General features: G+C 33.7%; 1 protein-coding gene across 4 annotated transcripts in view; it reads right to left on the bottom strand.

Annotated features, from left to right (window-relative positions):
* The window catches only part of TBC1D23 (TBC1 domain family member 23), a 56,879-nt gene that overhangs the window by 5,685 nt on the left and 26,843 nt on the right, over positions 1-24,351 (bottom strand). For 2 of the 4 annotated variants that reach the window (XM_025989930.2, XM_025989929.2), the window contains exons 5-16: positions 24,170-24,293; positions 21,117-21,241; positions 20,979-21,025; positions 20,078-20,181; positions 18,686-18,808; positions 17,259-17,351; positions 14,648-14,818; positions 12,385-12,427; positions 10,311-10,417; positions 6,256-6,395; positions 4,764-4,808; positions 1,780-1,868 (exon numbers count right to left, since the gene is read on the bottom strand). In XM_025989930.2, the coding sequence (XP_025845715.1) occupies positions 1,780-1,868; positions 4,764-4,808; positions 6,256-6,395; positions 10,311-10,417; positions 12,385-12,427; positions 14,648-14,818; positions 17,259-17,351; positions 18,686-18,808; positions 20,078-20,181; positions 20,979-21,025; positions 21,117-21,241; positions 24,170-24,293 (1,211 nt within the window). The remainder of the gene's footprint in view (positions 1-1,779; positions 1,869-4,763; positions 4,809-6,255; positions 6,396-10,310; positions 10,418-12,384; positions 12,428-14,647; positions 14,819-17,258; positions 17,352-18,685; positions 18,809-20,077; positions 20,182-20,978; positions 21,026-21,116; positions 21,242-24,169; positions 24,294-24,351) is intronic. The other 2 variants (XM_025989928.2, XM_072721573.1) reach the window with 1 other exon arrangement.

Below are 24,351 nucleotides of genomic sequence, written 5' to 3'. Positions count from 1 at the left end.
GTTTTATGTAACATGACTCTTATGTCTAGACTATAGAGCGATGGTTGAACTGTCCAATAATAAACACCTTGAGGGCAAAGATGGCAGGGTTCTTGTCTTGCTGGATTTTAAGAAAAAAACAAAAAAATCTGTCCTGGGATAAATAAGTAAAATTATCTTTAGTGTTTTGGTTTTTTTTTCGAGTGAACTAACTCTAAGACATTCTAATTTTTTCTAATTTAAGTAAGGGGAATTACAGTTCTTAGGGTTAATAATTACACATTATTTTTAAGAAATACTTCAAAATATAGAGACATAATTTTAAAAAATGAAACCTCACATAGCTATACTTTCAGCTTAAATAAAAAGTGAAACTCTTGTGTATCTCTCCCCAATCACATTCTCCTTCCTTGTCCACTAAGACAGTGACTGACTGTTATCAGTTCCACCCTTTAATCATACATGAATATCCCTAAAAAATATACAGTAGTGTTTTTTTGCATTATAAGTAACATTTATATAAACAGTAGGCCATTCAATTGTATTCATCCACACTGCTTCTTCACTCTCAACATTGTAAAATTTATCCATGTTGATACACACAGCTCTAGTTTTCTCATTTTCATTACTGTGCAATTTTCCATAATATAAATACATGTGTAAATATATGACACATTGGAAAATATACCATAATTTTTTCATCCGTATGCCTCTCAGAGGAATGAAAACAGTTGAAATGAAAACTGTTATTGAAAGAAGTTGAAATACTCAGGGAGAGCTAGAGACTGATAACAGGAAGGTAGCACAAAGTGAGTGAGGAAAGGACAAAAAGAAACAATTAGAAATAGCATACAGAAAATCTCATTTACCTAGATTTAAGATTTGGGAAGGTGATTTTGTAATATTTGTTAAAATGTCAAAAGTAGTTCCCTATAATCTAACAATCTTATTGCTAAGAAAATACCCTCTGTACACTTAACAAAAGTTCATATAGACAAATGTATAAAAATATCTACTGTCATTTGAAACAACAACAACAACAAAAAAAACTGGAAAACTACCGGTATGAATTGTGAGAAGACTGATTACATAAACAGAGAATAAAGGTGGAATATGGGCTGAGATGGAAAAAATGCAACATATATTACTAAATAGAAAAAGCAAGGTGAAATTTGGTCGGTTTTTTCCTTCTTATTTTGTACATTTATTTTTCCTAACCCAATACACACACTAATATTAATTATAATTACTAAGCCAAGGTAATCTTGGCATCAGGAACTAAAATAATAAATTATTTTAAAATTATTTTTAAAACTAAAGACCACCACGGAGAACAACAAATTTCCCTAGCACAATATCCCCATCTTGTGGCCCTTTAGGATATTGCCTCCAAAAAGGCTCTAGATGTCTCAACTTTGGAATGCCCTGAACTTTATTTAGTACCACAAATCTCAATCTCCTAGGTGGGTGGATCAAGGGGATTTAAATAAAATCCTACGGACTTAAATATTATTTCAACACTCATAATTCCCAAGTCATCACCAGTTTACTAGATCTCTCTTTGGCTAAAGACTCCTATAATCAACTGCCTACTCAGCATTTCTCCTTGAATTCTAATAGGCCTAACTTAAGATGTCTAAAACCAAACTCTTAGTAGAAAAACCACAGACTCTCCAAAATACAGGATCTCACTGTGTCTTTTTTTTTCTTTTCTTTTAAAGCCGTTGTTTGGCTAGTCTCAGAATGCTCTCTCCAAGGACTCCCATGGAAAGCATCTGCAGATAAGTGTTATTACTACACCTGTGTCGTATTCTTCTTCATCCCCAATGCTGAAAACAGGCTTTACACCACGGTAAGGCTTGCCCACTCTGTCACTGCTGCTCACATGCCTATATTCAAAGAATTTCAGAGGGAGAAATCATCCGTAAGAAGTTACCAAAGATTTTCACCAAGTATCACGTGAATATTTAAATAAAATGTACACATGCTTTGTCCCTAGCTCCCATATACCACCCAGGTTTAGAATAGTTATGTTAGGGAAACTGTAACAAGATATGGAAATTATGTTAGCAAAAGTGGCATTATGGGGATCCCTGGGTGGCGCAGCGCTTTGGAGCCTGCCTTTGGCCCAGGGTGCGATCCTGGAGATCCGGGATCGAATCCCACGTCGGGCTCCCGGTGCATGGAGCCTGCTTCTCCCTCTGCCTATGTCTCTGCCTCTCTCTCTCTCTCTGTGTGTGACTATCATAAATAAATAAAAATTAAAAAAAAAAAAGTGGCATTATGTCTTGATAGGCTGAATGCTTTCAATCTATAAAATTTTTTTTAAAAATTTAATATTTATATTAAAACAAGTGCTTAGATCTGCACAGCCTTAAGGAAGTCATTTAACCTCTCCATCAAGATTATCTACAATGATGAAAAACTGGCTTTTTGGGGGTCATGTATCAAGAGATAGTTCCATGTCTTTACTTAATCTTAGAATTCAATTTTTCCAGAATAGAGATCAAGCCTGTATTTTAAATAAGTTCTTAATATCTCAATAAAAATCTTATCATAACCCAATTTTGTTGAAATAGACTTAAATCTTTACACCTCCCAAAACAACATTTCTCAACAGAAAACTCACAAGAAAAATCAATTGAGAGCTAAGTGGATAACACTCTTTGGAATTATAAATTAAACACAGTATATAGCTTAAGTTAAAACATATTTAATATAAAATTATCCAGTAAATTATCAAACTATGCTTATTAGAGAAAATGAAGTAATTCAAACACTGAAACTCAGATTGAGCTTTCTTATAAAAGGCAAAGATAATAGAGCTTTGTCTAAAAATACTTTAGTGTCATCTAGATTATAAAATTGTATAAGATTGATATTGGTTCTCTCCTGACATTTAAGTATAATTAAATGGACCTAACACAGAAACAAAGATGTTCAGTAAATGCTTGAACCAGAATGCAAGTATAAATAAAGCAAAAATTTTCAAAAACAGGGGCTGGTGGTACCTGGCTGGCTGGTTGGTAGAGCATGTGACTGGATCTCAGGGTTGTGAGGTTAAGCCCTATATTTGGCTTAAGCCCTATGTGAGTTTAAGCCCTAGTGATCAATCCATTCATTATTGATCTAGATTTAGAACACAGTACAGTTTTTATAAACAAGATTTCTAAAGAGTACTGAAATAGTTTTTAAAAGACTGGCTAAAAATTAATAAAATTCAATGGCTTGACTCTTTGTAAAAAGCAGTGTACCATATTTTTTTTTTTTTACCTGAAGTAATAACAGTAAATACTTTTTTAGCTGAAGTAGTTAACAGAAACATCTATAACATAGTTTGACCAGGTTTTAATTTATTTACTATGCTCAGAAAGCCGATTCTTTTGAACTTTTCACTAAATTCTATTTTTGAAATAGATATATTTGCCTGTAGACCAGAGAATATAATTTAAATTTTTAAAAACTTAAGAATTTGGGAGAAAACTTGGGAGTTAAAATTAGACTAATTCAACAGTTCTATAACAAGAGAAAGTAGAAAGAGGATTCACAAATAGATTATAATTTTAAAAGAAATAATTGCCTTTAAAATAATCTCCAATAAATTATAATAGAAGCTCTGTAATTGGCATTGTGCAGGAACAGTCACAGTAAATAAAAATTCTTACCAGTAAGTTAAGAGTAAACTACTGCCTTTAAAAATGCTACTTTTAAGTAACTGAAAATATTGACCAAAAAAAAAAAAAAAGGCCAACCCCATTATTTCAAAGCTTAACTTGTATTTAAAATGCAACTAAAGGGGCACATGAGTGGCTCCGTCAGTTGGATGGCAGATTCTTGATTTCCATTCAGGACGTGGTCTCAGGGTCCTGGGATAGAGCCCTGGGTCAGGCTCTGCACTCACTGAGAAGTCTGCCTGAAGATTCTCTTTCTCCCTCTCCCTTTTCCTCCCACTTGCACACTCTCTCCAAAATAAATAAATCAATCTTAAAATAAAACTAGAATTTATTTTAAAATGTCCATAGATATTGTTGTAACTGATATAAAGCCATACAAAAGTATCAAGTTAGTAAAGTTCTTCTGTGCATCCTAATCAAAGATCCAGTAGATTTTTAAACTTTAGACTTACAGAATCTAATGACAAGTACCTCATCTTATTGGGGCAGAGAAGAGATGGATTATACATTAACATGTCTACAATGACCTAATTTCTGTGATAGAAAACCAAAGAACTGTGGTTCTCTGGGACTGATTTATATGTTTGTTCACCAACCTAAATACATACATCTAATTAAGAAAAAAAATTTTTTTAAAGATTATAAAGTGACATAACATACTTGAATTAACAATTTTGAACTGTGACCTATGCCTTATCTCAGGTGCTCTGATATTCTCTATTGTTAGGGCAGAAGATAGAAGCAAATGATCTCCAAAGCTACCACCCTGCCAACTCTGAGACTAAGTATTTTTTTGTTTCAAACACCTTTCTCTCTTTCAGAATAAAAACTTCAGGTTTTATGAAGTTCTTGAATTTGAATATACTTGATTTTCATCTGAGGAAGGGGAGATATAAAGAAGCATGCAAGGAAAAAAAATTAAAATGATCAAGCAAAAAACAAATGCAGCTCAATCAATATCACACACTCTTAAAAAGCAGAATAAGAGAAGTTTAGCATTTGAAACAGCTGGATGAAATTTTAGCCAAGACACTGTGAGGCTTATAGACAGCATGAGGCATGCTAAAAGGAGAGGATGGTCCCAGAAAGCTGCTCTACTCATTGGCTTACCGCTCTGTACATGCTCTGTCTGGCCAAGGGAGATTGAAAGACATTCTATAGCAAATTGAGGCAGAGGACAGAACAAAATGATTATTAAAAACACAGTAGCCTTAAAACAAAAATACAGTATGATCACTTTTTCTAACCCTGAGTGTACATTATAAAGAAAATGTTTTGATCATCCCAAGTACAAAGAAAAATGAAAACCTAGTTTCAACAGATTTTTTAAAGACAAGTCTTTTCAAGTCACAGTTATCACTAGTTCATTTCAAAATGAAATATTAAATGTTCATGCCACAAAATACAATAGTATTCTAGTGCAGAATGCATTAACTTAAAAGTAAAAAAGTTACAGGTTTTTGAGAACAGACATAATTTTAATGAGCAAAAAAAGTCTCTTGGGTGTGGTAAAACACTTTAATACTATTAGTTATCAGTTAACCATTTTAGATGGGCATAATTTTTTTGTGATTCTGAAAATAACCTATTCTCTTCTTTGCTATTTACTAAACAAGGGAAAAAATACATTCTTGTATGCATGTGTGCTACAATTAAAAAGTGATAAATAATAAATTCCTGATATTCAATTCTTAAGGTCAAATTTAAAAATTTTAAATAACTTTCCTAGCATACTGCAAGGAAGACATGAAAGTGAAGTGAAAATAATATAGTGCACTTTAAAATCAGGCTTGCTTAGCAACAAATTCTGTGTTGGAATTATTAGGATAGTTTTGAAGTGCAGGAACAAGAAAGATCAACTATACTATGTGGAGGAAAAAACATTATGGACACTAAAGATCCAGTAAGAAACATTAACAGACATTCACAAACTTTATCATTTGTTAGCTATGTCCTTCATTTGTAATTCATGGGAAAACAGGGGTCATTTATATTCTGTGTACACAATTCTATGAAGATCTAAACTCTTAAACTTAAGAAAATGGGTTTCTGGGGTGGCTGATGGGCTCAGTGGGTGGAGCATCCAATTCTTGATCTTGGGGTTGTTGAGTGTGAGCCCTGTTTTGGGTATAGAGATTACAGAAAAAAATAAATTTAAAAAAAGGAAAGAAAATGGGTTTTTGCCTTATTTAGCATGAACGAATTTTCAAGGTTATAAATTCCTACAGAAGAGAAGGAGGTTCTTGCTTTGAGATTACTGCATATAGTAAATGGTTTCATCCATTTGACATGTGGGAAACAGTCACCGTGTGAAGTGTAATACATATAATGGCATCTTAATATTTTTTTAATGAACAGCATAAAGGGGCAGTATTACTATCTGAGTTTTATTCTGAGCAGCAGGAGAAGAGAGAAATATTTACAGTCAAATTTTTATGGCAATAAAGGACATCTCTGCAATTATAATGAATACTGAAATTATCTAATTAAAAATGTACTTTATGATTCTTCTAGAATACATTCAATTCAACTAGTTAGCATTTACTATAAGACATTTTTTTTTAGTTACCCATCATAAACTCATACCATATAAGAAACTCACCGGTCCACAGGAGTTGATGTATTCTCAATAAAACTGATAACTTTTTCCCTGACATTAACGGATTTCGTCTTCAAAGCAACAGTCATTTTATTTACTAGCGATTTCATTCCTCTATCATTTGAGCCATTAGAAGATTCACCCTGAAAAAAAAAAAAAGAACTTACGGATGAACTAACTGCTCTCCTAATGATTAACAGAGACACTACTCCTAAAGGTTATCTAGATGTTACTGAATTGTGTCCATATGTTAAAGTTCAATCTCCTAGGAACGAAACAGAAAATGAGTATGCAGAGATAGGGCCTATAAAAAGTAAATAAGGTTAAATGAGGTCATACAGGTGAGCCTTCATCCAATATGACTGGTGTCCTTTTAGGAAGAGGGAGAGACATCAGGGATGCACATACTTAGGAAAAAGGCCATATGTGTCCAGACAGACAAGAAGTCAGTCATCTCTAAAGCCAAAGAGAGACCCGAGGAGAGATCAAACTTGCCAACCCTTTGATCCCAGACCTGCAGCCTCCAGAACTGTAAGAAATAAACTTCAGTTGTTTAAGCCAACTACTTGGTTGTCTTTTGTTACAGTCACCCTAACAAAATATACTAGGTAAAATCATTTGAGATGGGAATTAGAATTGAAAAATGAGGATATATGTTGCACATATAAATATGGAGTCTGAAACTACCTTCCTTATTCAATAAGAAATAAAGTTATTGACCTTAACTTGAATTATTCCATAAAAACAAGCAAAAGTATAATCAGATTATCATTCATGTAGCTAAATTTTTAAACATTTATTCCTTGTAAATTTTTAAATATTTTCATGTAGGACTTTACTTTTTTAAGAAAAATTAACTTTATGTACCTAATGTAATAGGTATAAAATTCTTTTTTCTTAAGATTTTATTTATTTATTTGAGAGAGAGAGAGAGCACTGAGCAGGGAGCCTGATGCAAGTCAGAGCTCCATCCCAGGACCCTGGGATCATAACCTGAGCCAACAGCAGACACTTAACTGACTGAGCCACCCAGGCGCCCTGTGAGTAAAATTCTTAAACTATTTCATGGAATTGGGGACACCTGGGTGGCTCAGTGGTCGAGCGTCTGCCTTTGGCTTAAGGTATGATCCCAGAGTCCCGGGATCGAGTCCCACATCAGGCTCCCTGCAGGGAGACTGCTTCTCCCTCTGCCCGTGTCTCTGCCTCTCTGTGTCTCTCATGAATAAATAAAATCTTAAAAAAAAAAACAAAACTATTTCATGGAATTTTACTCCATATTCCCTGACGGGCAAGGTGGCAAGACGTGTCAGAAGTTTAAAAGTGTGGGATCCCTGGGTGGCTCAGCGGTTGAGCGCCTGCCTTTGGCCCAGGGTGTGATTCTGGAGCCCCAGGATTGAGTCCCACATCAGGCTCCCTGCATGGAGCCTGCTTCTCCCTCTGCTTGTGTCTCTGCCTCTCTCTGTCTCTCATGAATAAATAAATAAAATCTTAAAAAAAAAAAAAAGTGTAACTATCTTTTACCCATTAATTCCTCTTCAGAACTTAGGAGAAGGAAATAATTAGAAAGAATCCTAAATCCTTAGGATTTAGATACTATTAGATGGAAAATTACACAAATTTAAAAAAAAATGCTTTTAAATAAGCATTTTACATACAGCATATATATATATATATATATATATATATATATATATACACACACACACACACACACACATACACACACACATATACAGCTATAGATAGCATTTTATATATAGTATAACATAAGATTCTGGTGGTGAGGTGCCTGGGTGGCTCAGTCAGTTATGCATCGGACTCTTGCTTTCAGCTCAGGTCATGATCTCAGGGTGTGGGATTGAGCCCCATGTCCAGCTCTGAGCTGCGTGTGGAGCCTGCTTGAGATTCTCTCTCACCTTCTCCCTCTGTCCCTCCCCTATCCCTCTCTCAAATATATATATACATATATATATTTGAAGGAAATATCTCAAAATATGAAAATATGAATAGCAGTTATTGTTCTTTATACTTTTCACACTTACGTATATTGCTAAAATGAACATGTATCATTTTTATTTTTAAGAGAAATTAGTCATTAAATAACACAAAAACTGTATTTCTCTTTCTGTATCCAAATTTGAAAACAAATTAAATTGACTATGGAAATTAAATTCCACACTTAATAATGGAATTATTTTTAATATAATAAAAATTATACTTTTTAATATAATATATAACACATCTTTAAGACAGTTTATTTAAAGGCCTCAGGGCAGCCCCGGTGGCTCAGCGGTTTGGTGCCACCTTCGGCCCAGGGCCTGATCCTGGAGACCTTGGATCGAGTCCCACATCAGGCTTCCTGCATGGAGCCTGCTTCTCCCTCTGCCTGTCTCTGCCTCTCTCTCTCTCTCTCTGTCTGTCATGAATAAATAAAATCTTTAAAAATAAATAAAGGCCTCAGTCATTATTTTTCAAATCTGAAGACAGGAACTTGAACAGAATTACAATCCACCACTGTGGGTGGCAATATTAATAAGAATTTTTTTAGGGGGCCTGGGTGGCTCAGTCAGTTAAATGTTTGCCTTTAGTTAAGGTTGTGATCTCGGGGTCCTGGGATGCAGCCTTATACTGGGCTCCCTGCTCAGCAGGGAGTCTGCTTTTCTCTCTTCCTCTGCCCCTCCTCCCACTCTGTGTGCTCGCTCACTCTCTCTCTCAAAAAAATACATAAAATCTTAAAAAAAAAAAGGGGGTTTTAAAGGCCAGTCTGATGATAATGCAAAATTCTAAGAATTCTGCTATGTAATCTTTTGAACTTATTCTACTTCTATAACAAAGTAATTATGGCATATGTAAACATATTACTACAAAAATTAATCATAGTAGTGTTCATAACACAAAAAACTAAAAGCAGTGTAAATATTCAATAGGGGACTAACTGAATAAATTATAATATATACATCCATACAGTGGAATATTATGTAGTTATTTAAAATAAAAACAGCAAACAATTAAATAAATGGTGATCTCACATGAAGAGCTCTTAGATACCTAGAGGATTAAGTTGAAAATAAATTTGAGAGGTTTATCTGCTGGTAATTTAACAACAATATGATTTAACTTATGTGGCTGAAGGTAAATAGTAATCATCCAGTGAGTTATAATTTCATGATAACTGCTATTAAATATGTGACACATACAACACTATACGTACACTTGTACATTTGATCCTCACATCATCATGAAGAAAGTTCTGTTATCATTTCAATTGCACAGAGGGAGAAACCAGAGCTGGAAAGATCTTGCTGTAGATCATGAAGAAAGTGAGTTGTAGAGACAAAACCTGAACATCAAGGTAAGTCAGACAAGTATCCTTCTATTTCGACGTGGACCATTATTTCTTACGAAAATGATTTAATGACATCAATTAACATAAAATATTTTTGAAAGAGAACAAAAGACTTACTGCCCAAATATTTCCAAAGAAGCACAGAAAAGTGACAAGTAAATATACCCACTATAGCAAAATCTTGTAGAAACCTACATCTCTATAACTAAAAATAAAATATATTGGGACTGGCAATCAGTTTCTGTCTTCTACTACCTAGCCCATTTGCAAATATGGATGGGCTGAAGTTGTAATCCTGTCAATTTGTGGTGGGGAGGGGTATAGACATGGTCTGCAGGACCTGCGGCCATCAGCTTCAGCATTCTTTTGGCTCACAATAATTGGGAGACTCCTAGAACCAGATCACTTGGGAGTCCCAGCTAATCACAGGACTCAGTATTATCTCCACTGGTATTTAAGCTGAGCAGACAACTGTCACTAGATGATACAAATTGCAGCTGGACAGAATTCAGCAGGTGGATCTCCAGAACTCCTGGCTAGTTTAGATGTGCAGGCCTCTTCCATCATTATATTAACCTTGAAATAATAGGACTCCTCACTATGTGTGTTTGAAATATTTTGACTCCGTTTCTGTTATGGTGAGGGTTCAACTGTTAGTCACCTTTCTGGGCATTTATTCAAATCTGGTGACATATTCTACACATATACTTACATCGACAGAATTGATACTGCTCCTTGAGCCCGAGGTACTAGCAATCCAATGGCCATATCCATTTTCTGGTCCATCCACATTAATGTCTGCCAGGTGCTGCTGCAGTGCTTAAGATAAACAAGAAGAAAAAAACCTGGCTCACATATCAACCCTCTTTTGGAAAGATTTGCTACCAGAGAATGTAAAAATCATGTCACAGCTGAATCAAAGAGGTTGCAAAGACATAATTACTGGTTGGTTTTTTTTTTTTTTTTTTTTCTGTACTTCTATAAAGGAATGAAGGACTCCAAGCTACAAAAAGCCTTCCTCTTTTTCTTCTAAAGTCCTCTGTACAAATACAATTTTTCATAATTGACCTTAAGGCTGACAAGAACTATACAAAGGCCTGATGTTTTCCTCTCTGGAAGGGAATCTTTTAAGTATTAAGAGATAATGTCAGCAACATTTTTATGGATTAAAGGAAAGGATTTAAAGAAAACCTATGGTGGCTTTTGTTTTACCATAAAGAGACATCTAATTAAAGAAGGCATTAACTGATATGGTAAGAGAGGTTATTCTTGAAAAAGAAGTAATTCATAATTTAAAAAAAGCTTCTAAAACCTAGACTACACTATAAAAACCTCTTTTCAGAGGCTTTTGATAATAAGCTTAATAACCAAGTTTTGTATCATGCTGTCAAAATTCCTAATAAATCACACGGAGGCTAAGGCCAATACTTGCTTAACACCACTCATTAAAATAACTCCCTTTGGGGGTACCTGGGTGGCTCAATGGTTGAGTGTCTGTCTTTGGTCCAGGTCATGATCCCAGAATCCTGGGATCAGGTACTGCATCAGACTCCTTGCAGGGAGCCTGCTTCTCCCTCTGCCTATGTCTCTGCCTCCCTGTGTCTCTCATGAATAAATAAATAAAAATATTAAAATAAATAAGTAAATAAATAACCCCTTTTGTAAATCACTCTGGGTATGAGCCCCAAAGGTTTTAGTTAGGTCACAATATGCAGGAATCATAGTCCTTGCTAATATCAACAAAGATCAAACGGAAATAGATCCCAATCTGTCAAAAATTCTTTTTTTTTTTTAATTCTAAGTTATAACACAAGATTATCTTAAGTCAGAACTTAATCCTTATGAGACTCTCATGATTCAAACTCATGATTCTACTACTCAACAAATATTAATTTGATTTTAATATTAAAGGCTCTTTATTTCCTAATTGAAATATATTTGATCTATAGCCCTGTATAAATTTAAGGTATTTAATTTATACATTATTAAATGTATGATTTATATATTGTAATATGATTTCCATTTCGGCAATAGTTAGCATCTCTATCGCATCATAGAATTACTGTTTCTTTTTAATGGTGGGAATAATTAAGATTTAATCTCTGCAAGTTTGATTATTATAATACAATATTATTGTCTATGTTCACTATACTTACAGTGATCCAGAGCTTATTTATCTACTAATCACAAGTTTGTACTCTTAAATAACATCATTTATTTTAAAAAGGCTCTTTTTAATCTTTTTACCCTGACCTAATCCTTCACAGATTCTCAAATATTTGCCTGCAGCAATTTTGTCAATTACTTTACTACCCTGGATTACCAGATATTCGTCTGAAGATTTGAAAACATCAGCTTATTTGTTTTATTCCAGTCTATTCCATATTTTTAGCTAATACTTCCAAGTAGCTTAAAAATAAAATATAACAAAAAAGTAAAAAGTATATGTATTCCTCCTACCCTTGTTTTCCAGTCCTATCTATTCCACGTTCTCCATAAAGACAAGTCACGTAGACAGTTTTTTGTGCATCTTTACAAAAATTTTTTTACAAATACGAGCTCATTAACCTATCTATTGAAATAATCTTCCATTAAATATCTGCTCATTTCACATGTCTATTATGTTTGTCTGTAATCTCTATGTCCTGCGGCCTTGCCTTTTCTGAAAATACAGAATGACTAAAGAGAGTTTATTCATTAACTGATCTGGTCACTCTAAGTCAGATCTGGTGATACAAATTCCTCTGAAAAGTGGAGGGAAAGTAATTAATAAATTAAAACCTTACCCATAAATCCTCCACTGGCAATGCTCACATATTCTTTGTTTTTCTGTAGCAAAAAAACAGAATTTAAATTATTCCAAAATGTAATTTAATTAAAACCTCTCATAGTTCTATAAACTGACAAATCTAATATAAAGTTATACATTGACAAATGTAATACAAAGTTATACATTAGATTTCTGGACCTTTTCTTTTCTTTGACATTTTGGAAGGTGACAAAAAGATATACATTCATTTACCCTGTATATTGTATGGTCTGGTGTTTGGGTGGAATGAAGGGGACAACTTCATAGCTACTAACAAGACTATGATTTTATTTGTATTATAGTTCCAAAATGAAATAAAGAGTCAAACCAAAGCCAATTAAATCATATTTTGGATATAATTAGAGTGGTTTTTAGGTTTTCAAAATATGTTGTGTCTCTCATAAAAAAGAAATATAAAAACAAATATTAGAGCTAATTATAATAAGAAATAGCAGAATGTTACCATTTTACAAACTACTCTAAAAACTAATGGATCTAATAAACAATGACAAAGAAAAAATGAGACATAAAAAAGAGAAATATCTGGGCAGTATGTACCTTCTGATGAAAGCTCACACCACCCAGGACTTCCTGGCCCCACCAAGTCTCTAGATAAAATTACCAACTTAGAGGAAATACCAGGGACAGAAGCCGAAAAACACAATCATGTGAATGCAATCAGCAAAATCTATAATGTGGGAAACTCTCTATAGGACAAAGTACCAGTTTTCCAACAGATATATGCAAGTAAAAAAATTAGGAAAGGAAACCTATAAATTAAAAATAAACTTAAAAGATGTCAACCAAAACATCTTGTTTTGGATCCTGGGAAAATCAGGGAAACCTAAACAACATATTTTTTTTAATAATAAAGTATAATAATAATAATGTGGTTATATCTTTCTAAGGAGTTTTAGGGTTCAGTTCTACCTATTTTTGAATGTTTGAAATTTCCTATGATAAAAATTGGGGAAAAAATTTCTAAAACCACATTAAGAACTTGAGTTATAAAAAGAAGTTCACAGTATTTCAAATTCTTGCCATGTGACAGGACTTACAATATATAGTTTGTACCAGAGCATTTTTTAAATAGGCCAATTAAATCTGTAAGTAAAATGAGTCTGAGTCACTATTTTTGTTTTTGTGTAAAATTCTAAAATCTCTCCTTTAATAAAATATAAAATTATCTTATGACCCTCTCACCCCAAATGCCTTGTTCATTCTCTATAATTTTATCTTTCAAGGAGTCTTTCCTTTAGACTTATTTTCTCAAACCAGATTCCCAATAAAATACAACATGAACAGAAAAGGATCCAAATTGAGTGGCTAGTACAATAAATACCATGCCTGTGGTCTTTTCGATTCTATAGTTTAGGGTCATATAAAATGAAGGCTTTAATGTATTAACTATCATAAAATATCTAATAAACAACTAATTTTATAAAGAAAAGAGCCATCACCAAGTGAAGCTTTATAGAGCAGATAGAGAACAGGTTGTATAAAATCACTAACACAAATTAGCTGTGCTGAAGACAACATTCAAACACAGAAAGGTGGCTAAGTGTAATGAAAAATATACATGTATATTTATTCTATTTCAAAGTAAAGATATTAAAATGAATTATGTAGTTACTGTAAAAAGTACTAGGGAGTGAACTGACATAAAGAGCAACACAACATAATAATCCAGAAATAGATCCTGAAACACTGAGGAATTCAGTGTATTAAAAAGATGGTATTTCAAATTGATAGCACAACTGGTTACCTATCTCAGAAAAAGATGTTTTTGATTCCTACCTCACTTATTACACAAAAATAAATTCCAGATGGTTCAAGACCTAAACATAAAAAATAAATCACATAAGCATGTAAGAAAAATCTCAAGAAGTCCTTTCTTGGCAAGACACAAAATCTATAGGCTGTGAGGAGAAACTACATATAAATTTTACAACATAGGCAACAGTGGAAAATTACCTATAGGAACTTCTTAAAGGTGACAGCACCAACTGAGCAAAACTGAAATAATGTGGGGCACCTGGGTGGCTCAGCTGGTTAAGTATCTGCCTTTGGCTCAAGTCATGATCCCAGGGGTCCTGGGATCAAGCTCCGTGTGGAGCTCCCTGCTCAGTGGGGAGCCTGCTTCTCTCTCTCCCTCTGCCACTCCCCCTGCTTGTGCTCTCTTTCTGTTGAATAAATTAAAAACAAAGCAAAACAAAAACTGAAATAATTTGTCAGCATACCTGTAAAAAGTGTGCCAGGACCATGTTCATGTACATGTCTTCTTCTTCTCTACCGCTGCCCATAAAACATAGGTGCTCCCCACCAGCAATGGAGCCGGACTCGATGGACTGCTTCTGTGCTTCCAGCAAAGATTTTACTGACTGTGCAAACTCAGATGGATTCTGGAGCATCTAGATAATTTTTTAAAAACTAAAAATGTGGCATAACGGTATGACACATACATTTCCAAATTTGAAATATTCTTACAGGGGGAAAAAAAGACAGTATTTAAATAGCTACCATAAAAACAAAGGAATAAAGCCTCCTATAAACAAAATTGCTGGGATCAGAGAAAAGAAATGTATATAAATGTACCTATAATACATTAAAACAAAAGTTGAAAATTCAAAGATTAAATATGCAAAGAAAATGTTCTAAGAAAAAAATGTGTTTTTTAAATAAGCTATAATGTCATTAGGTATCATGAAAAGTTTTCACACTGAGAGGAAGGGTCCATAACTAAAAACAATACATTAAAACAAGATCTATTTTTTAGTTTCCACTTCTTTGGTATTTCTTAGAGGACAGAAATAGGAGAAGCCATTTTTATCAGCACTACTCTAGGTACTAGAGATAAATGGATGAAAAAAGTTAATATTTTCCCCTCAAGAAAACAGATATGCTAATAACCACAAAAATATGTTAAAACTGTTATAACAGGGCTACATAAAAAGCACAGTGAAGGGACGCCTGGGTGGCTCAGCGGTTGAGTGTCTGCCTTTGGCTCAGGGCATGATCCCACCGTCCTGGGATCGAGTCCCACATCAGGCTCCCTGCATGGAGCCTGCTTCTCCCTCTGCCTCTGTCTCCACCTCTCTCTCTCTGTGTATCTCTCATGAATAAATAAATAAAATCTTAAAAAAAAAAAAAAAGTGAAAATCCAACAGAAAAATGGACAAACCAAAGAAAAGCAATCTGTAAAATAAGAACAATATACTCAGAAAAAGATGTTCAACATCACTAGTAATTAACCACTGTTTTTCATCCATTATTCTTATAACATAAAAATAACTGGTAATGTTCTATAACGCAGTGGTATGAAACAGTCTCATTTACAGATGTAAAGTGTAAGCTGGTTCAGTCTCTTTAAAGGATGATAAGGCATTTCTAATGTTTTATATACTCACACTCCTCAAATCAACAGCTTTGCTTTTAGAAGCCTATTTTGCAGAAATACTTGCACAAGTTCACAAAACGTGTACAAGCATATAACTGCAGTATTGCTTATTATAAGAAAACTGAAAATAACCCAAATGTACATCAACTGGGCAATAAATTATGGTATATCTTTACCACAGATCACTATATAGTCATTAAAAAGAATGTACTTAGGGTAACTGGTTGGCTCCAAGCATGCAACTATTGATGGTGGGGTGTGAGTCTGAGGCCCATAGAGCTTGCTTGCTTACATACATACATACATACATACATACATACATACATACATACATAAAATGTGGGGATATTAAAAAAAAAAAAAAAAAAAGAACATACTTAAATGGAAAGATCCCTAAGAAACAGTTTGGTGAAAAAGCAAGTGAACTGCTGAGTGAAAAATCAAGTGAAAAAAAAAGTGAACAAGAAAGATATAAATACACAGTAAAAGATCTGGAAGATTAAACAAGGTGGTAATAGTTAACTCTGGCGATATCCTTTTGAGTTTTTGAAGAAAAAAATCAAATATTTGTGAATCACTTGAGCAAACTTTTAAATAAGCATAAAAGAAGGACTATCTAAACACTCCTAGGCAAATCCAAGAGAAAGGCTTGGAGTTCACTTTCAGGATACAAACAAGCTTGATCTCCTTTCTTACTTAAAGCCCCCCAAATTGTCTGAGTGGTTCTACTTCTGTTTTTCATAAGTTTCCTCTCTATACCACCTAAACCCCTCACTGTCACGTTTTCAGGCTTCAATGTCACCTTTTTCAGATGAGATGGCAAGAAGGGCAAACTACATAGTCAGCAAAAAGAGTTACTCCTCTGTCTTCCCCATCCCTGAGGCTCTTATAACCCAGAATAGTTTAAATGATGTCTATCTCACTCTGAGTATTTCTGATAAAATTTAATTACTTACTCATCTACTCTTTTAATTAAAGTGACCCTTAGCAATTTTAACAAACGAGCACCGATATGCCAGATACCACCCTTATTAAATACTGAATTATATGCATAAGTACTCATGATGGAAAAAAGGCTTGTAGTAAAAAGTTTTAGAATTATCCAAACTATAGTAAGAGCTTATATTTATAGAGTACTTACTAGATGCAAGGCACTATGCTAAGTGCTACATCAGATAACTCACAGTAAGAAGTTTAGAATTTACTGACATAACAATGGTAGGCAATAGTAAGCCATAGTTAACTGTTTGCATCTATCTTGTATCCTATCAGAAGAAAGTTCTGGTGAAAAGGAAATCTGAAAACAATATTTTCGTTATATAGGCAGAGACTCCTTCCTTAAGCAGAAAGAAAATGTCCCCAATCTGGAACATATATATTTATTTATGAAATAAAGGAGAAAAACCTATTTATTCTCTTACTTTATAAAAATTTTAACTAGCATTTATACTAACCAGATCTGAATCTAAGTGGAAAGCAGTTGATAAATGCCCAGCATTATACTGCTCTGCAGGACGGCAATCCACCACAAAGAACCGGACTCCTTCCTAAGAGGAAAACAACATTTGACATACTGGAATTTGCCATGAGGGTCACATTTCACACAATACAATATCAAATTCAGGCAAAGGAGAGGAAATAGATTTATTAAAAAACGGATCTCACAGAATTAGGAGGACCCAATTAGAAGCAATGCAAGAAATATCCTCAAGATCTTACATAACTATGCTCATTTTCAACAGTTAAAACACTTTATATATACTGTTCTTGACTAGAAAGTCTTTAAATGTGTAGCAGAGGAATGTCAGTTTGAGCTATAAAACTATATTGGAATTTAAATTTTTAATGTATATCATGTTAAATATATACTTAAAAACTACATAGTTATAAACATAGATCTAGGCACAATTACCATTTCTGCATATTAGTCCAAAAGTTGCCAGCAATTTCGATTCCTTAAGAACTAAACATCTTTTGGGGATGAGAGGAGGTTCTGCAATGCCAGTTTGAACCGAAGAAATTCACATGAAGATATTTAAAATGGATTACTGGTTTTCATTTATTTTTTAATACTAGTTCTAATAAGAGGCACCTAGGTGGCCCAGTCAGTTAAGCATCTGCCTTGGGCTCTGGTCATGGTCTCAGGGTCCTAGGATCAGGACCCTGCTCAGCAGGGAGTCTGCTTCTGTCCCTCCCCTACTTGTGCTCCCTCTTTCTTTCTCTCTCAAATCTTTAAAAAAAAAAAAAAATACACACACACACACACACAATTAAGTTCTATTAAGAAAAAATATGTGAAATGTTTGTTTTAAAAGAATCTATTATGAAATGCCTGTCTTTCTATGCCCATTCTTTTTCCCTTCATCTTGGAAATACACCCCACCTTCCAGATACACATACCCATGGTTAACTGTTGCACTACTAGTAATAAAGAACATATACTGAAAAAACTGGCTCATTAGATTTTTATGCAGGAGATGCAGGAGACAGCACAACATATCCTCAATTCTCCTCTGTTATATGCTCTATGGCACTAGATCATGTAATTCAATTAGCTGTATAATTACTGTTACATGCTAAATCCATCTTTTTAAGTACTTTATACAACCTCAATTGCTTTGTTAAAATAGGAAAAAAGATTTGGCAATTTACAAAAATAGATGTCAAGCACAATTAATTATTGACAAGTAAAATAACACACAAGCTGGTCATTCTTAAATGAGCATGTGGGCAGATTAAACACATTAACCATTCAAAAACAGCAAAACAGCTACATTTTATAGTAAATTAACTTTGTGGGAATCAACAAAGGGAGGAAATGTTGGTTCCTTGCATTTAAAAGGAACATTCTTCTGACAAACTGTGGGTTTTCTTTACTTACCCCTTGAAGCTGATTTGCTTGAAGGATCTCTGACACCGAGATAGCCAGACAGAGAGCCTGACTCAGGTCAGCATCGTCATCCTTAATTCCCAACAAAGTACTACCAAATAGATGGTGATTATCCTGTTTAAAAAGAAATTTTTAAAACATTATAAACAAAATTAATCTTTCTTCCAAAGAACATTCTTGATAAACCATGATGAAACATAAAATAATTTTATAACACTGAGTCATGTGATTTTTAAAACTGAATATTATATCATCTCGAATCTTATAGGCCGAAGGCTACAAAAAGGCTGTATACCAAGTCCCTCCCTGTCAGTACACACAAAATAAAAGACTTTAAAAAGATAAAACATTCTACACAGCTGTTTTTCTATATCACCTGGAGTGAAATATTAAAATTTAAAAATGTTATGACTTTTCATATTTTAACCTAACAAAAACAAAGTAAGGCAAAAATTACATAATACACTGATCCACAGCTTGATTTAATTAGCAAGTGGTAGTGCAGATTATTTACTATGTCTGAAGAATAAAAGGTATTCCTCTTAAAAGACTGAAAAGAAAAGGGTAAGACTTCTTTTTCACTGAGCATCCTAAACCACTATCCTATCATCTGACTTGTTTGATATTGTTAGGAACTGAGGTGGTCTACATAAGGCAATTATTAAAATAGCTAAAATTAGTCCCTAAAAATGAATTTCTTTTTTAATTAATTAGTTTCAGGGGAAATGCTTTTGTCTGCCTTCTGAAACATATTACACCGAACATAATTTAACCTTATCATGTTTCAGTGACATGACCACCAATTAGCAATCATTATTACAGAATGCCTAAAAATAAATAAAGATAATAAATTCTATGCCTCCTCCACTATTAGCTTTTGATTCTTGGAGTTTTATTTTCTAGGAGCTCATACCACTCCTGTTTTTGATCAGGTGTCCTTTCACTGGAAAGCACTTAAGAAAGGTTCTAAGTCTCTATGCAGCTAAGGGACCCTTTTTGTTCATGAGACAGCTTTATATCATTAAAATTGTACAAAGCTGAACTCCAGATAAAGGAGGCATAATTACACATTCTCCATTAGATTTCTGAAATTTTTAAAGTCTAGAAAGCACTAACTTAAGAAGTACTTCAAACTTCTCATGATCAGAAATAACTAATCATCACAGGTGAGGTGAAATAGTTCCTAGCGTATTTGTATACTATCTTTTTTAATTTGTTTCTCTACTAGGGAGAGTATTTACAGTGAAAAATCCCCCAAATTGCAACACATAACAAGAAAGGAAAGAGTGACAACCTAGAATATTTTAACTGAAATGGACACAACATAAATAAAACAGTGTACAAAATGTGAAATACTGAAGCTGGTAATTTCTTGTCTTCTACCTTCCTAAAAGAAGCTGGTGTTTTACTGCAATAATACTGAGCCAGAGAGAAAAGGTCTTCTATATCTTCTAGATTCAAACTGGATGGAGTATTTTCCAAGAACTCTGAAAAAGGATTATAGATAGGAGAACGTTTAAAAAATTGTGATGAATACAATCATGAAAATTATTTGCATATCAAAGCTAGAATATCTTCAAACATAATAAAAACTACATAGATGGAATCTCAACAGCAATGCCTATAAAACTGCCTGAGAAGAAGTGGAGTTCCCCCAAAGGAGCTGAAACTGTTAATGTAATTCTGCAGTTAGTGAAAAAAAGTTCTGGCAATCAAATCAAATTCATTAGCTTTGATGGCAGTACTATGATTTAACAAACACGCTAAGTGCCAGGGCCCCTAGAAATAAGAAATGACTAAGAAATAGTTTCTGACCTAAGGAACTCTGTCTTGTGTGAGAAATGTAAAAATAAATCATTATATGTAGCGAGATAAACACTATAATATAGTACAAAGTGGCAGGCACTATAGAGATTAATCTGTGTGGGTGCTAGAATGGGGAGAACCAAAAGAACCAAACTACCACAATGGAAATAACTATGAAATCTGAGTACTGAAGGGTAAATTAAGGAAGAAGGAAGGGAAGACGGGAGAGAGAGAGGAGGCCATTTGATATGAAGAAACAAACCAGAATAATATATGAAAAAGAACTGAAACAGTGAAAAAATATGGATGAAATGAATGAAGATGGCAAAATTGAAGGAAATAGTCCTTAAAGTTTGCACCTGCAGAGTGTGCACAGGTTGAATGAAACCTCAGAGTTCTGTAGACTAATCTCTTAAATTTATAGATGAAGAACCTAAATTTCAGTGACCTGAAGTATTTCCTCTACAGTGATACTTACGGATAACTTCTTCTTTGCTGTCAGACTCCTGTGCTAAAATAAATTCTCTGTACAAGAGACACAAATGAATTTGAGTTAAATATTAACAGAGTACCCTGAGAATAGAAAGGAGAAAAATCTAAGCAACTTGATACTTACTTTGCATTAACAAGGATTATTAACATTAAGAAATAAATAAAAAATGGATCTGCTTGTTGTAGATATCCATCCCATATTGCCTGAGTGACTTCAATGGAACAGTAACATGCAAAAAGGCTTCCAAGCTGTAATCAGGAAATGAAATGAGACATAAACCACTGGAAATGACCTGTTCTTTTAAAAGTATGAAAGCATATGTGTAAGTAACATTATATCACATTATCTGCACCTGATGCTTAATGTGTAGCTTAATTTTGCTGTATGTAATGCAAAGGCCTAATATGTGAATTCAAGCCACAATGAAGCCACTTACTTACTTACTTACTTACTTACTTACTGGCTGTGTGACACACGGCACGTTACTTAACCTCTAAAGCTTCCATTTCTACATCTTAAAAAAAAGGAATACTGCTATTCTTCTTCTACCATTGTTGTGAAGAGAGAGAGAGAAATATCTAAAGTAACCAGCACATATCTGCCATAGCAGAACTAGCATAACTACTACTATCAGGGTAACTAGCACAATTATTATGGTCCTTACTCAAACATAGTAATCTAAGAACACAGAGAAAAGTTTTAATGACAATATAATGGTGAACTGCTGCCAAAGCTTACTTGTCCATCATTTGAAACAAATGAAACAACATTTATATCCCTCAGTATGTTTCAGCTCTATGGTTTTCCACTTCAAATGAGAGGTAAGTTTCTCTAGAGCCTGTGTTTCAAATTGCATAAATTCAGTGATATTTCAATTTTTATCAGATACAGAAACAATTCCACCTAGAGGTTTAAATTTACATTTTTAATGGCTAATGGGAACATATGCATTAGTGCATATTTCAGTAATAAAAGGTCACATATTCTTATTAACTATTACTTATTTTAAATATCCTCACAACAGGCCTTCAAAGTTGACATTTTTCTCTCCCGTTTTTGGGGTGAGGAAATAGACTAGCATTAAATAACTTACCCACACTCACAGAGCTGGTGAGTGGTGGTGTTTGCACTAGAAAAACGACCTGATATCCCACAGCTAGCTGCCATTACACTTAACCACAGAGCTTTTAAAGAATATGGTGCTACTAATTTTTTTGTTGTTGTTTTAAAAATTACCATTACAAGTAAGACCACTATTACAATAGCCAAAGATGTAATAAAAACAAAATCACAATATATTGTCATCATTAAATTCACTTGGCAAACTATAGCTATCATTGCATTGCTCACAGTTACAGGTCCTCAAAGGTTTGGGAATTAGTTTTAACTGTCGCACCTCATGATTTAAAAAAAAAAAAAAAAAAAAAAAAAAAAAAAAAACTCCATTCCATAGACATGATACTAGTAGCAAGAACAAACTATTTACACTGAAGACAGATCAGTTGTTTTAAAATCTACGACCAGCACTGAGGACTGATTCAGAGACCTGGCAACAGAAATGGCATTTCTGAGGCATGTGACAGGAGAGACCTCTATTAAGATATCAAGATGCTTACAAGAAATAGTTTTTGGTTTTTTTTTTTTTACTTCGACACAAATAAGTACATTGAATGGCAACATATGTATCTCAGAGAAAACGTAATTCTACAGTAGGGGCTCCTGGGTGGCTCAGTTAGTTAAGTGTCCGACTCTTCATTTGGGCTCAGGTCACGACCTCAGCATTGAGACTGCACCCCACGTCAGGTTCCACACAGGGCAGGGGGCCTGCTTAAGATTCTTTCTCTCCCTGTCCCTCTCTGCCCCTCCCTGCCTCTGCTCGTGCATATGTGCACATTCACTCTTTAAAAAAAAAAAAGATAAGCTTAACTTTACAGGTATTTTATTATTTTAACTCAAAGCAATAAGACTGTGGCTGAGAACTAAACAGTAGGCTGTTGCAGTTTGAGATAATATGCCAGAGTTGAAACCAGTTAGAATTCTCTAAGTACCATTTCTTGATTATTTATTCATCCCTTCACCCTCGAAGATAGGTATTATTATTATTCCCATTTTACAGATAAAGAAATTGAGGTTCAGGGGTGTTTTAAATCACACGGTTATGTGGCACAAAGGAATCCTTTCTGAAGAAAAATTAGGTTAAGACATGATCAAGGAATATGTTTAATTTCTGAACATTCTTCTAGTACCTAATCACTGTTTTAGAAAAATCTTAAAAAAAAAAAACAAAAACAAAAACCATCTTAAAAGTTACTTAGAAGAGCAGTTCTCAAAGTGTATTCCAAGGAGCTCTAGAAGTACATAGTATCATCACAGATTGAATAAAAAACAGATGTGAGAATCTACCTATCTGTGATGAAGCCAAATACTAAGATTCACAAAAATATAAAACAATGCCATTACTCTAATTTTCTTTTGAAAAATAGTTATTTTGCATTAGAAAAATAGGCTATTTATGTTAACATGTAATGGATTTATTACTTCTAAATGAATATTTTAAATTTCTTAGTTTTATTTTCTAACCAACATAATCCATATAAAGTATGGATCCTCAACAAATATTGAATATAAGAGGTCTGACACCAAAAGGTCTGAGAACCACAGACCTAGAATAATAAAACTTCCCACTGAAAATATAAATGTAGAATACAGCTGAGATGTACTTTATATTCCTTTATACTGATCATTTGACAATCTTTAAGACATTTTCCTCATGATTAGATATCAATTCTCATACACACCATCAATACTAAATCACACAAAGTTTTAAAGTGAACTGATACATATCATATTTACATATATTACATGCATATATTTTGCACATACTGCATTCATATACCTCATGTATATTACACATATACAATATATATATAACATATATATATGTAATATATGTAAAACAACAAAAGGCTAAACTTCACTTTAAATAATCTGAACATAATCAAGAGCTAAAAAAACAATTTTTGAAGTGCCAAAAATTTTACTCCTTTGGTTTAAATATTAATGGTCTGTAATTTAGTATTTTTCTTTTTTCTTACTTGGGGGTAAAAAAAAAAACCCTAACTATAGTTTTATAGAAAGCTATTTTTCATTAAGTGTTCCTACTTTCACTTTATTACCCAGTTGAGTGCATAGGAGTCTGGAGTAATTTTCTTTGTATCAAGAAAAGAACACAGCTCAGGCTCATGGTATTGGATGAGTAATCGGAAAAGATGAAATGGTCTTCCCTTCAGAGAACAATCCCTAAAAGACAAGAGAGGCAAGGTTTTTCCATTAATGGGTCAGAAATGGTCATATTAGT

This window comes from Vulpes vulpes, chromosome 1 (assembly GCF_048418805.1).
Source record: "Vulpes vulpes isolate BD-2025 chromosome 1, VulVul3, whole genome shotgun sequence".
Taxonomy (NCBI): Eukaryota; Metazoa; Chordata; class Mammalia; order Carnivora; family Canidae; genus Vulpes; species Vulpes vulpes.
Note: the sequence above shows the minus strand (reverse complement) of the source record. Positions and strands in the feature narration are given on the sequence as shown.